The 14,480-nt window shown below is 37.1% G+C and overlaps 1 protein-coding gene across 1 annotated transcript in view; it reads right to left on the minus strand.

The window, feature by feature from the left end:
* LOC138322141 (hemicentin-1-like) overlaps positions 1-8,343 on the minus strand; it is a 98,622-nt gene extending 90,279 nt beyond the window's left edge. The window contains 1 exon segment of the mRNA XM_069266195.1: positions 7,575-8,343. Coding sequence (XP_069122296.1) covers positions 7,575-7,830 — 256 coding nt within the window. The 5' untranslated portion in view covers positions 7,831-8,343.
* Between the last annotated feature and the right edge of the window lie 6,137 nt (positions 8,344-14,480).

Consider the following 14,480-nt stretch of genomic DNA (forward strand, 5'->3'; position numbering starts at 1 on the left):
CATCATAGGTCACATTGGGAGCTTCAAACCCCAGACTTTTATCAGAGGTTAAATAAGGAGCTTCAACCCTAGATCTTCATCAAAGTTTAAATAAGGATCTTCAAAACCCAGACCTCTATCAGACGTTTACATAAGGAGCTTCAAACCCCAGATCTTCATCAGAGGTCACATTGGGAGCTTCAAACCCAAGACCTTCATCAGAGTTACATAAGGAGCTTCTAACCCTAGATCTTCATCATAGGTCACATTGAGAGCTTCAAAGCCCAGACTTTCATCAGAGGTTACATAAGGAGCTTCAAATCCCAGATCTTCATCAGAGTTCACATAAGGAGCTTCAAACCCCAGATCTTCATCAGAGGTTACATAAGGAGCTTCAAACCCTAGATCTTCATCATAGGTCACATTGAGAGCTTCAAACCCCAGATCTTCATCAGAGGTTACATAAGGAGCTTCAAACCCCAAATCTTCATCAGAGTTTACATAGAGAGCTTCAAACCCAGGTCTTCATCAGAGTTTACATAAGGAGCTTCAAACCCCAGACCTTCATCAGAGCTTACATAGAGAAATTCAAACCCAGATCCTCATCAGAGGTTTACATAAGGAGCTTCAAACCCCAGATCCTCATCAGTGTTTACACAGTGAGCTTCAAACCCAGATCTTCATCAGAGCTTCATCAGAGGTTACATAGAGAGCTTCAAACCCTGGTCTTCATCAGAGGTTATATAAGAAGCTCCAAAACTAGATCTTCATCAGAGTTTGCATAGGGAGGGGTTCAAACTGCAAATCTTCATCAGAGTTCACAAAGAGCTTCAAACCCCAGATCTTCATCAGAGGTTACATAAGGAGCTTCAAACCCCAGATCTTCATTAAAGGTCACATAGTTTGCTTCAAACCCCAGACCTTCATCAAAGGTTACATAAGGAGCTTCAAACCCCAGATTTTCAGAGTTAAGAGGGAGCTTCGAACCCCAGACCTTCATTAGAGTTTTAATAGTGAGCTTCAAACCCCAGACCTTCATCAGAGTTTACATAAAGAACTTTAAATCCCAAATTTTCATCAGAGTTTACAACTTCAAACCCAGGATCTTCATTAAAGGTCACATTGGGAGCTTCAAACCCCAAATCTACAGCAGAGGTGACATAGAGAACTTCAAACCCCAGATTTTTGTCAATAATTTACATAGAGAACTTCAATCCCAGATCTTCATCAGAGTTTACATAGGTAACTTAAAACCCTGGATCTTCATCAGAGTTTAAATAAGGAGCTTCAAACATCAGACCTTCATCAGACGTTTACATAAGGAGCTTCAAACCCCAGACCTTCATCAGATGATTACATTAGGAGCTTCAAACCCCAGATCTTCATCAGATGTTTACATAATGAGCTTCAAACCCCAGATCTTCATCAGAGGTTCACCCAAATCTACAGCAGAGGTGACATAGAGAACTTCAAACCCCAGATTTTTTGTCAATAATTTACATAGAGAACTTCAAACCCCAGACCTTCATTAGAGTGTTTATAGAGAGCTTCAAACCTCAGACCTTCATCAGAGTTTACATAGGAAACTTCAAACCCCAGACCTTCATCAGAGTTTCAAACAGACTTCATAAGGTCACATTGGGAGCTTCAAACCCCAGATCTTCATCAGAGGTTTACATAAGGAGCTTCAAACCCCAGATCTTCATCAGAGTTTACATAAGGAGCTTCAAACCCCAGACCTTCATCAGATGTTTACATAAGGAGCTTCAAACCCCAGATCTTCATCAGAGGTTTACATAAGGAGCTTCAAACCCCAGACCTTCATCAGAGGTTACATAAGGAGCTTCAAACCCCAGATCTTCATCAGAGTTTACATAAGGAGCTTCAAACCCCAGATCTTCATCAGATGTTACATAAGGAGCTTCAAACCCAGATCTTCATCAGAGGTTACATAGGGAGCTTCAAACCCCAGATCTTCATCAGAGGTTACATAAGGAGCTTCAAACCCCAGATCTTCATCAGAGTTTACATAAGGAGCTTCAAACCCCAGATCTTCATCAGAGTTTACATAAGGAGCTTCAAACCCCAGATCTTCATCAGACGTTTACATAAGGAGCTTCAAACCCCAGATCTTCATCAGAGTTTACATAAGGAGCTTCAAACCCCAGACCTTCATCAGAAGTTTACATAAGAGCTTCAAACCCCAGATCTTCATCAGAGTTTACATAGAGGAGCTTCAAACCCAGACCTTCATCAGATTTACATTAGGGAGCTTTCAAACCCCAGATCTTCATCAGAAGTTTACATAGGGAGCTTCAAACCCCAGATCTTCATCACAGATTACATTCATCATCAGAGTTTACATAAGGAGCTTCAAACCCCAGATCTTCATCAAGAGTTTACATAAGGAGCTTCAAACCCCAGATCTTCATCATACAGTGTTTACATAGGAGCTTCAAACCCCAGACCTTCATCAGAGTTTACATAAGGAGCTTCAAACCCCAGATCTTCATCAGCAGAGTTTACATAAGAGAGCTTCAAACCCCAGATCTCATCAGAGTTTACATACAGATCTTCATCAGTGTTTAGATAGAACTTCAAACCACAGAAGGAGCTTCAAACCCAGATCTGAATCAGAGTTTACCTTCAAACCCCAGATCTCCATCACATCAGAGTTTACATAAGGAGCTTCAAACCCCAGACCTTCAGTTACATAAGATGTTTACAGAGGTACATAAGGAGCTTCAAACCCCAGATCTTCATCAGATCATAAGGAGCTTCAAACCCCATCTTCAGAGGTTTACATAGGAGGAGCTTCATCCAGAGGTGACATAGTGAACTTCAAACCCCAGATCTTCATCAGAGTTTACATAAGGAGCTTCAAACCCCCGATCTTCATCAGAAGTTTACATAAGGAGCTTCAAACCCCAGATCTTCATCAGAGTTTACATAAGGAGCTTCAAACCCCAGATCTTCATCAGACGTTTACATAAGGAGCTTCAAACCCCAGATCTTCATCAGAGGTTTACATAAGGAGGCTTTCAAACATCTCTTCATCAGAGGTGACATAGAGAGCTTCAAACCCCAGATTTTTCATAAGTTACATAGAGAGCTTCAACCCCAGATCTTACATACATAGAGAGCTTCAAACCCCAGATCTTCATCAGAGTTTATATAGAGAGCTTCAAACCCCAGATCTTCATCAGAGTTTACATAAGGAAAGCTTCAAACCCCAGACCTTCATCAGAGGTTTCAAGGAGCTTCAAACCAGATCTTCATTAAAGAGTTACATAGGGAGCTTCAAACCCCAAATCTTCAGCAGAGGTGACATAGAGAACTTCAAACCCCAGACCTTCATCAGAGGTTTACATAAGGAACTTCAAACCCCAGATCTTCATCAGACGTTTACTTAAGGAGCTTCAAACCCCAGATCTTCATCAGAGGTTTACATAAGGAGCTTCAAACCCCAGATCTTCATCAGTGTTCACATCAGGAGCTTCAAACCCCAAATCCTCATCAGAGGTTTACATAAGGAGCTTCAAACCCCAAATCTTACTCAGCAGAGGTTACATACAGAACTTCAAAACCCAGATTTTCGTCAATAATTTACATAAGGAGCTTCAAACCCAGATCTTCATCAGAGTTTATATAAGGAGCTTCAAACTCTTCATCAGAGTTTATATAAGGAGCTTCAAACCCCAGATCTTAATCAGACGTTTACATAAGGAGCTTCAAACCCCAGATCTTCATCAGAGTTTACACAGATGTGCTTCAAACCCCAGGATCTTCATCAGAGCTTCAATCAGAGGTAACATAGAGAGCTTAAAAACCCAGATCTTCATCAGAGGTTTACATCAGAGCTTTAAAACTTCATTCTTCATCAGAGTTTGCATAGGGAGGTTGTAAACTTCAAACCCAAGATCCTCATCAGAGTTTACATAAGGAGCTTCAAACCCCAGACCTTCATCAGAAGTTACATAAGGAGCTTCAAACCCCAGATCTTCATCACAGATTACATAAGGAGCTTCAAACCCCAGACCTTCATCAGATGATTACATTAGGAGCTTCAAACCCCAGATCTTCATCAGAGTTTACATAGGGAGGTTCAAACCCCAAATCTTCAGCATAGGTGACATAGAGAACTTCAAACCCCAGATTTTCGTCAATAATTTGCAAAGAAAACTTCAAATTCCAGATCTTTATAAGAGTTTACATAGGGAACTTTAAACCCTATTGGATCTTCATCAGAGTTTAAAATAAGGAGCTTCCATCAGACCTTCATCAGAGTTTACATAAGGAGCTTCAAACCCCAGACCTCTTCATCAAGATGATTACAAGGAGCTTCAAACCCCAGATCTTCATCAGATGTTTACATAATTGAGCTTCAAACCCAGATCTTCATCAGAGGTTACAAAACCAAATCTACAGCAGAGGTGACATAGAGAACTTCAAACCCCAGATTTTTGTCAATAATTTACATAGAGAACTTCAAACGTCCCAGACCTTCATTAGATTGTGTGTTATAAGAGTAGCCTTCAAACCTCTAGGACCTTCATCAGCGTTTACATAGGAACTTCAAACCAGACCTTCATCAGACGTTTACATACAGGTGCTTCAATAACCCCAGATCTTCTATTCGCATGAATTTACATAAGGAGCTTCAAACCCATAGATCTTCATCAGAGTTTACATAGAAAGCTTCAAACCCCAGATCTTCATCAGTGTTTACATAGAGAGCTTCAAACCCAGATCTTCATCAGAGTTTACATAAGGAGCTTCAAACCCAGATCTGAATCAGAGTTTACATAGGGAGGTTCAAACCCCAAATCTTCACACAGAGTTTACAATAGGAGCTTCAAACCCCAAAATCTTAAAAGCAACAGGTGACATACAGAACTTAAAACCCCAGATTTTCGTCAGAGGTTTACATAAGGAACTTCAAACCCCAAATCTTCATCACGAGTTTATATAAGGAGCTTCAAACCCCAGATCTTCAATCAGACGTTTACATAAGGAGCTATTCAAACCCCAGATCTTCATCAGGTTAACATAAGGAGCTTCAAAACCCAGATCCTTAATCAGTGTTTACATCAGGAGCTTTTTAAACCCAGATCTTCATCAGAGCTTACATGGAGAGATGCTTCAAACCCTCCAGATCCTCATCAGAGTTTACATTAGGGGAGGTTCAAACCCCAGAACCTTAATCAGACAGTTTACATAAGAGCTTCAAAACCCCAGATTTCATCAGAGTTTACATAAGGAGCTTCAAACCCCCATGACCTCTTCATCAGATGAGTTTACTATAAGGAGCTTCAAACCCCAGATCTTCATCACAGTTTACCATAAGGAGCTTCAAACCCCAGATCTTCATCAGGTTAACATAAGGAGCTTCTAACCCCAGATCTTTATCAGTGTTTACATCAGGAGCCTTTAAACCCAGATCTTCATCAGAGGTGACATTAGAGAACTTCAAAACCCAGGATTTTCGTCAATAATTTGCAATAGAAAACTTCAAATTCCAGACCTTTATCAGAGTTACATAAGGGGAACTTTAAACCCCAGATCTCCATCACAGTTTACCATAAGGAGCTTCAAACCCCAGACCTTCATCAGATGTTTACATAAGGAGCTTCAAACCCCAGATCTTCATCAGAGGTTTACATAAGGAGCTTCAAACCCCAGACCTTCATCATAGGTTACATAAGGAGCATTCAAACCTAGATTCTTCATCTGAGTTTACATAGAGAGCTTCAAATTCCAAGATCTTTCATGATAGTCTTTACATAGGGAAAGACTTTACAAACCACCAGATCTTCATCAGTGTTTATATAGAGAGCTACAAACCCAGATCTTCATCAGATGTTTACATAAGGAGCTTCAAAACCCAGATCTTCATCAGGTTTTATAAGGAGCTTCAAACCCAGATCTGAATCAGAGTTTACATAGGGAGCATTCAAACCCCAAATCTTCACCAGAGTTTAACAAAGAGCTTCAAACCCAAGATCCTCATCAGAGGTTACAGTGTTTAAGGAGAGCTTTAAAACCAAGATCTTCATCAGAGGTCACATAAGGAGTTTCAAACCCCAGACCTTCATCATACATAGGGAGGTTCAAACCCCATCTTCATCAGAGAGGAGCTTTAAAACCCCAGACCTTCATCAGAGGTTACATAAGGAGCTTTTAAACCCAGATCATTCATCAGAGTTTCACATAGGGAGTTTCAAACCCCAGATCTTCATCAGAAGTTTACATAAGGAGCTTCAAACCCCAGATCTTCATCAGAGTTTACATAAGGGCTTAAACCCAGATCTTCATCAGAGGTTACATAAGGAGCGAGCTTCAAAGCTTCCCAGATCTTTCATCAGAGGGTTACATAGGGAGCTTCAAACCCCAGATCTTCATCAGATGTTACATAAGGAGCTTCAAACCCAGATCTTCATCAGAGGTTACATAAGGAGCTTCAAACCCAGATCTTCATCAGAGTTTAGAGGCAGCCTCAAACCCAGATCTTCATCAGAAATTATATAGAATATAGAACTTCAAACCCAGATCTTCATCAAAGTTTAAAGGGAGCTTAAAACCCAGATATTCATCAGAAATTATATGAATATAGAACTTCAAACCGCAGATCTTTGTCATAGGGAGCTTCAAAATACTGGCTTTTCACCTACATTATTGTACCAAAACTTGACAGTGCACTATGTTATCTATACAGAATGGCCCAAAAAATCCTATCATGACTTACAAATTTAAAGTTGTATGGTCTGTGACTAGTTGTATTTATATTTTTGTCATCGGAAAAAATATTTAAAGTGTTCTACATATTATTCTCTGCCTCTCTAAGTTTCAACATTTACCAACTTTTGTAAATTCTACAAGTAATATTTAACATTTGTCAACCGGATGACAAATTACAAAAAATGGTGAAAAAGCGTCTAGGTTTGTGTGATGCAGTTCCTCAGCAGGAGTTCACACTACCCACATCTGATACAACTTAGGACCTCTATCAAATATACCATTCTCAAGTGAATGTCAGCCATTCTGACACCTTCACATCACACCATATACTGAAATCTGATAATCTGGTTTCCCTCATAGTATATACCAAAAGGTTTGTAAAATATAATCCCAATAGTATTTCATAGTTTATCTCTTATACATTACAGCCAGGTTAAAAATGACACTTGAAATGTGTCATAATGATCAAGTAACACAGCATAGTTATCCAGCAATATGTTTCAGATAAAACTGTTTAATCTAAACCTTTGAATTTTCAATAATTACTTACACTATGTTAAAAAATAAAACAGGTAAATTTCAATAACACCTGCTTCAGTCTTTATTTACCCTAAATTCCTTTTTAACCTGAGACTGACATTATACCAGTATATACTTTCTGATTTTATACAGGAAACAGTTCCTATAATTGTGTTTGAATATTACAAGATTTAAAAGCATTTTCTTTTTCTTGTATCATTATAGCACTTTTCATCCATCAGATAATTAGAAAAAATACATGATTTTTTTTTTTTTTGCTTTTTCTTTACATAATTACATAATGTATGTGTATACATAAACTTTGGGATAACACTTACGTGGATCATGAAATGGCACAAGAACATAGTCATACAGAGGTTTTTCTCTCCGTTTCTGGGTCTCTTTCAGGATATTTTCTGCACCAACAATAACCTGTTGTAGGTCATCATACATAGAACCTGTGATATCAAAAACAAAGGCCAATGAGGCAGCACCATTGGGTACCTGTCCTCTTGTCACCGGCTGTGTTGTCACATCATGTACAATAAACAGAATGGCAATGTAAGAAATCCAACAACATTCAAACACACTCATGTTGACACAAAAGAATCACAGAAATGCTCACTGGAATATTTTCTGTTAGTATTTCACTTTTCTAAAAAAAAAAAAAATTTTTTCACTTTGCAATTTTAAAAGATTCTGGCAAGTCAATGAATGAAGATAGATACAATCTGTTGATAATATCAGTTGCATGACATTTCAGTAGAAAAGTTAACTTTTTCGCCCTAAGTCACATTGCACACCAAAGAAACAAGTAATATTCCCACGTTAGTTTAAGTTTGATTTTTTTTCCCATATAAACACACAATCCGACAAGGAAAGCAGTATTATCACAAAAACTTAACAGGCAGGCCAGGATATGACCTCTCCTGTTGCTGTGATGATCCACAAACTCCTCTAAAGGAAGATATATCCCAAACAAAGAGTTATGGTAGTCACACAAACTGTAGGCCTATGTGTGCCCGTCAGACACAAAGCTGCAGTACTACTTCCCCCGACAACTGTGGGAGTATATGGGACTCCACATCTAATTCACTGTAATGCCTACAATTGATACACCCTGATGTTAACATATGTTTACATACTTAAAGCCTTAAAAACCTCTCTGCTGATTGCAGCCGGGGATTCATCTTAAATTTACAGCATCACATGTCCCTGAAGTGATAAGGATGCTGAATGAAGGAGCTCCTATCTCCAAACCAGCAGGAAATGATGGCAGTAATGATTTATAGAGTACAGAAATATACAGTTTTCTGTCTAATGACACATACAAATTTATTTTATTTAAGTTAAAGCAAATTAAAAGTTATACACAACCATGTGATAGTGGTACTGAAGCTGAAAACCTATTAAACTATACTACACAACTTCATGTATACATATGTTAAAATCTGATTTAGTTAAATTGAAAAAAAAAATATCAAAATATACTGAAAGTTTGTTTTAGTACACTTAGGTTCAAGAAAACTATATACATACCAAACTACCTAATAAAAGTTCAATTCATAGAATAGTTCAAAGAAACAAAAATTAAGATAAAAATAGTCATACATATTTAGAATTTTTTTGTTTTTTGTTTTTTGTTTTGTTTTATCAATATGTAGTGGAATTGGACTAGGTCGATCATATGTGAACAGGTAGCACAATGGGTAGAGCATTTGACTAGCATTCAGATCTCAAGGTCATGCTTTTGAGTTATTAAAGGGCGAAGACTTGGAGAAAAGAGTGAGGAGTGAAGCAGAACTGGACTGGGCCAGCCGTGACCAGGTAGCTCAATCGGCAGAGCATCCGGTTAGTGTTTGGAAGTCCTAGGTTTCAGCCCTACATTTACTTCTCTCCTTTATATAAATGACATATCTATATACCACAAATATCACATTTTAAATTTCAAGGAATGGTATAGCTATTGGTGTGTATATCCTGATAATATCTCAAATTTCTTTTCGAAACTTTTCAACCATGGTAACTGAAACAGCAAACACCATGCATAATTTGAAATATTTTGTTGGTCATGACAATTTTCTAATCAAGAACATGTAACTTGAATTTTCAGTCAAGTTAAAATTTTATTGCAGTCCCACAAAGCTCAACCGTGTGATGGTTCACAAGGTTTCACTGTAATCTTTACAAAACATTAACTTTGACATATAAAAACACAAAAGCAGAAACTATCTTACAACATATTACTAGTAACTTTTCTAAAAAACATCAGACTTAAATTCACATTTTTTCCCCTCATACCATAAGAAATCCAATATCATTGGAAAACATAATACATAAGGAATGGCAAGGTCACATTACTCTTGAACCTGTGGACTTCTTCAGAAATAACAATATGAAGCTTTAGAAGGAAATTGAAAAACGTGATATCGGCTTTTTAAAAGTTAAAAAAAACCTCCAATTTAAGAGTTTTAGGTTGCGCAGGTTGTGGTAAGTTGGCTATGGTGTTGGTGTGTTGGGGTAGACACATGGCTTGTGAGATATCTGGTGAACTTCTACACCAGTATTTAATGACTAAAAACTGCCTCCAACCTAACCAGAGCTATTCCTTCTTCCTCTGAAGCCCATAAATCCTCAAAATGTGCAACTCTGGTTAACAAGCTAACACACAAGAATGGTGTTTTTATACATTTCATGTTCAGTTAATGATTAAGTTACAAAAAAATATGTCTTGTTGCCAGTAAGTCTGTGAAACTTATTACATATTTCCACCCAATTCTACTAAAAGCATTTGTATAAAGAAAGAACTTGACTTTAAAGTTGGCAAGACCGAAGAAATGAATGTGATTCAATATTACTTTATTTTTCTTTTAATTATTACCAACATCACCAATAAACAACATCCCCTGATGAGCAACAGCAGCCACAAAAGCACATAGGAGCAGAATTGTTTTACTTGTTGTTTTTTTTTTTATTATTTGTCATTTGTCTAATTACAAGGACATAAGCAACATTTGTATATAGTGCTCAGATTCCCATACTACACATTATACATTTTATGTATGTATATATTTCTACTGTTAAACAGCCAAACCTGTCTATATAAAGACAACCCAGGAATAAAGGATATTGTGGTCTTTAAAGACAGGTCATAATGTGTTGAAAATCACCATTAGTTCTGATATTGCCATATTCAATCCAATAATTTATAAGAGCCAATGTCCCTAAAAGCCCCCCTCCTGCTTTTTGAGGCCTTAATTTCAATTATCTGGGCATAAATAAAGACCAAAACTACACAAACTGTATAGATTTGCAATAATTTCATGTTATAAAGCACCTTTTCATTTTTTCAATTTTTAAACGTCCTGGGTGCTTATTGGATCAAATACGATCACCATTTTGGACCCCTAAAAACTAAGTAAAAGTAAGTAAAAGTAAGTGGATCAAATACGATCACCATTTTGGACCCCTAAAAACTAAGTAAAAGTAAGTGGATCAAATACGATCACCATTTTGGACCCCTAAAAACTAAGTAAAAGTAAGTGGATCAAATACGATCACCATTTTGGACCCCTAAAAACTAAGTAAAAGTAAGTGGATCAAATACGATCACCATTTTGGACCCCTAAAAACTAAGTAAAAGTAAGTGGATCAAATACGATCACCATTTTGGACCCCTAAAAACTAAGTAAAAGTAAGTGGATCAAATACGATCACCATTTTGGACCCCTAAAAACTAAGTAAAAGTAAGTGGGTCAAATACGATCACCATTTTGGACCCCTAAAAACTAAGTAATAGTAAGTGGGTCAAATACGATCACCATTTTGGACCCCTAAAAACTAAGTAAAAGTAAGTGGGTCAAATACGATCACCATTTTGGACCCCTAAAAACTAAGTAAAAGTAAGTGGGTCAAATACGATCACCATTTTGGGCCCCTAAAAACTAAGTAAAGTAAGTCTTTGTACAGAGATGGTTATTGAGCCTTGTTTTAGTGATTAATTTGACAAACATCTGGACTCTGTTTTGAGTGGCTTTATGTCTAAATAGAATCAGCAGAATTCATAAACTGCACATGTAGACAACACTGTTTGAGTAATTATTTTTGTGTATAAGTAACCTTTGCCTGATTGACATGTTCTGAGAGAGGCTGTGAAACCCACTTCATTAGCCATGCTAACTGAAGCGGGGAACAGACTTTGTTAGCAGGACGGGTGAGAAAAAACATGTATAAATTCATAACAGGTGGGCTACTTGATAAAGTGTACTAAATAGCATTCAGCTGAATCATTAGAAAATATTCTCGGATAACTCATTCATTTATTTTATAATTTCACATTTCAATTAAAAGACTCCTTGCCAATGGCCTAAATAAATGTACATATAAAATTTAAATGCATCAATATTTTTTTACTTGGTAGATGCAATGGTGAATGTAAAAATCTTTAAAGATAGCACAACGCAATATGTTTACCAAATAGAAAAACATATTTTGTATAATCAAATGTATAAGTTGTTTATTCTTATATATCTGTCTATCCATATGGCTTTAGCAATCAAGGCTTAAACCATTACTCCATAATAGAAAAGCAAGAAAATATGTAAGCTAAAAGTCAGTTTAGGGATATTGGTGAGGCAGGAAGGACATTAGAGGTCAGATCAATCAAGTGTAAAGTAATTTTCAATGATTGTACTTTAAGTAAGCTAACAAACTTTTCAATGGTGGTAATAGTGTAAAGTAAGTAACTTTTGTAACTGAAGAAAAATACTAAATCATCTGCTCCTGTTTTTGATAGTGAAAAAATACCATTTGTCAGCGGTGGAGGCATCTTTAAAGATAGCACAACGCAATATGTTTACCAAATAGAAAAACATATTTTGTATAATCAAATGTATAAGTTGTTTATTCTTATATATCTGTCTATCCATATGGCTTTAGCAATCAAGGCTTAAACCATTACTCCATAATAGAAAACGCAAGCAAAATAATGTAAGCTAAAAGTCAGTTTAGAGGGATATTGGTGAGGCAGGAAGGACATTAGAGGTCAGATTCAATCAAGTGTAAAGTAATTTTCAATGATTGTGTACGTTAAGTAAAAAACAAACTTTTTCATATATTGGTGGAGAATCACTGGAGATTCAATATAGTGACAAATAAAATTTGAGTTAATTCCACTGTAATCAATGCAGAATTTACTTATTGGAGTCCAAAAAGTAACTGTCAATCAAAGTCTTTTCCTGCAGTTTTATTTTAGTAACAGCTGACTTAGTGTCTGACTGTGTGACTCATAAGACATGTTTGTTTATTTCCATTAAGGTTTATTTACAGCTCCTTGTATATAGATAGACATGGTCTTGTTCACCTCAAGTACTCTGGGGTTATTGGGGGTAAATTACATCATCTATCTCCTACTGAATCAAATACCAGGTCGTCATCTAATCTATCAAGTTTCTAACAGTGCCCTTAATTTAAGCATCCACATTGAGGTTTATATATCGCCCATAAAAACATGGAGAATGTACTTACCTTACCATATAAGCTGTAATTGGCCCAGAGGGCCTGTATCACTCTTTGTTTGTTTGTTTGATTATATTAGTTAACGTCCTATTACAGTGCCATTACAATAAGCGTACATGTGACGGCCAGTTGGTAGCTAGTCAGGTTGCATGGTAGCTTTGCCAACGACATTCAATAAGCTGTGTAAGCGCGGCTCTCATTGGCTGCCACTTCAATGTAGGGGCGGAGCTAAACAGTCGGAAATGTCTGTCGTCGATTACCAAGATACATAAAATGATCGGCATTGCAAGCTTCATAATGTAAAAAGATTACACAAATACATTTTAATTACCTCATGTATAGACTCTGAATCAGCGCTAATCAGTTAAGTACTTATAAAAAGAACTACTGTTGTAGCGGAAAAGTCAGTCAGAAATTGTACAGAAAAGAAATCACTCGTTTCTGGCTAATTATAACTTTACCGGAAGGTGTGGGAAAGCAAGTCAGGTACAATGTACGACCGACCATCATGTCTTGTCAAAATATATTCCGATAAAACACGGCTTTGACACATACCTGGATGCTAGCAGGGGATGCTATTCCAGCTGTAGGTGTATACATATAATTTTTTTTTAACTTTGTTACAAGTATTAAATCAGATAGATGAATTTGTATCTAGTGTTGACAATTTCTCGGCTGAAATTAACCAACATTTTATAAACTACCGCAGCGCATGCGCCAACCTCCCAGAATATTATCTGTGAGGGTCGCGCAAATATGAATCAAATTAAATTTTAAGTATTTAGGCAAAGCATTCAAACTCGAGTCTACTAGAATAACATCCCCTACTAACATCCGGGTATGTATCAAAACCGTGTTTGATCAGAATATATTCTGATAAAACATAATCTATTGTCAGCCGTTCCCGATTTGTTTTCCACAACAAACAGACCTTGCAGCAGAAAAGTCAGCCAGAAGGTACAACAGTAGCTATATTCGGTTGTGACATTACATGTAATATTACAAAGGATACAATAGATCTAAACCAAACACATTAACAAACACAATAAACAAGAGATCCCAGAGGGATCTTGGCGCCCACCAAAGAATGATCTATATCTGACAAAGGAAAGATGGATCTTTTCTCTACTTTTTAAACATTTTCAAACATACTACATATAAAATTTGAGACAGATTGCTTCAGTACCTTTTGAGAAATAGCGGTAACAAACTTCAACTATCAAAATCCAAGATGACTCCTTCGCAGCCATCTTGTTGATCAATCGGTCCCAAATCACAATATGCACAACTAGTGCCCTAGGGGAACCTACATGTGAAATTTGAGAAAGATCCATTCAATACTTTCTGAGAAATAGCGATAACAAACTTTGAATATAAAAATCCAAGATGGCTGCCTGGCAGCAATTTTGTTGACCGATCGGTCCCAAATCACAATATGCGCAACTAGGGCCCTAAGGGAACCTACATGTGAAATTTTAGACAGATCCCTTCAGTATTATCTGAGAAATAGCCATAACAAACTTTAACTATCAAAATCCAAGATGGCGGCCTGGCGGCCATCTTGTTCACCGATTGGTCCAAAAATGCAATATGCACAACAAGGGCCCTAGGAGAACCTACATATTAAATTTGAGAAAGATCCCTTGAGCACTTTTTGAGAAATAGGGATATCAAACCTTAACTATCAAAATCCAAGCTGGCCGTCTGGCGGCCAGCTTGTTTTTCCG

Source organism: Argopecten irradians, chromosome 4, assembly GCF_041381155.1.
Source record: "Argopecten irradians isolate NY chromosome 4, Ai_NY, whole genome shotgun sequence".
Taxonomy (NCBI): Eukaryota; Metazoa; Mollusca; class Bivalvia; order Pectinida; family Pectinidae; genus Argopecten; species Argopecten irradians.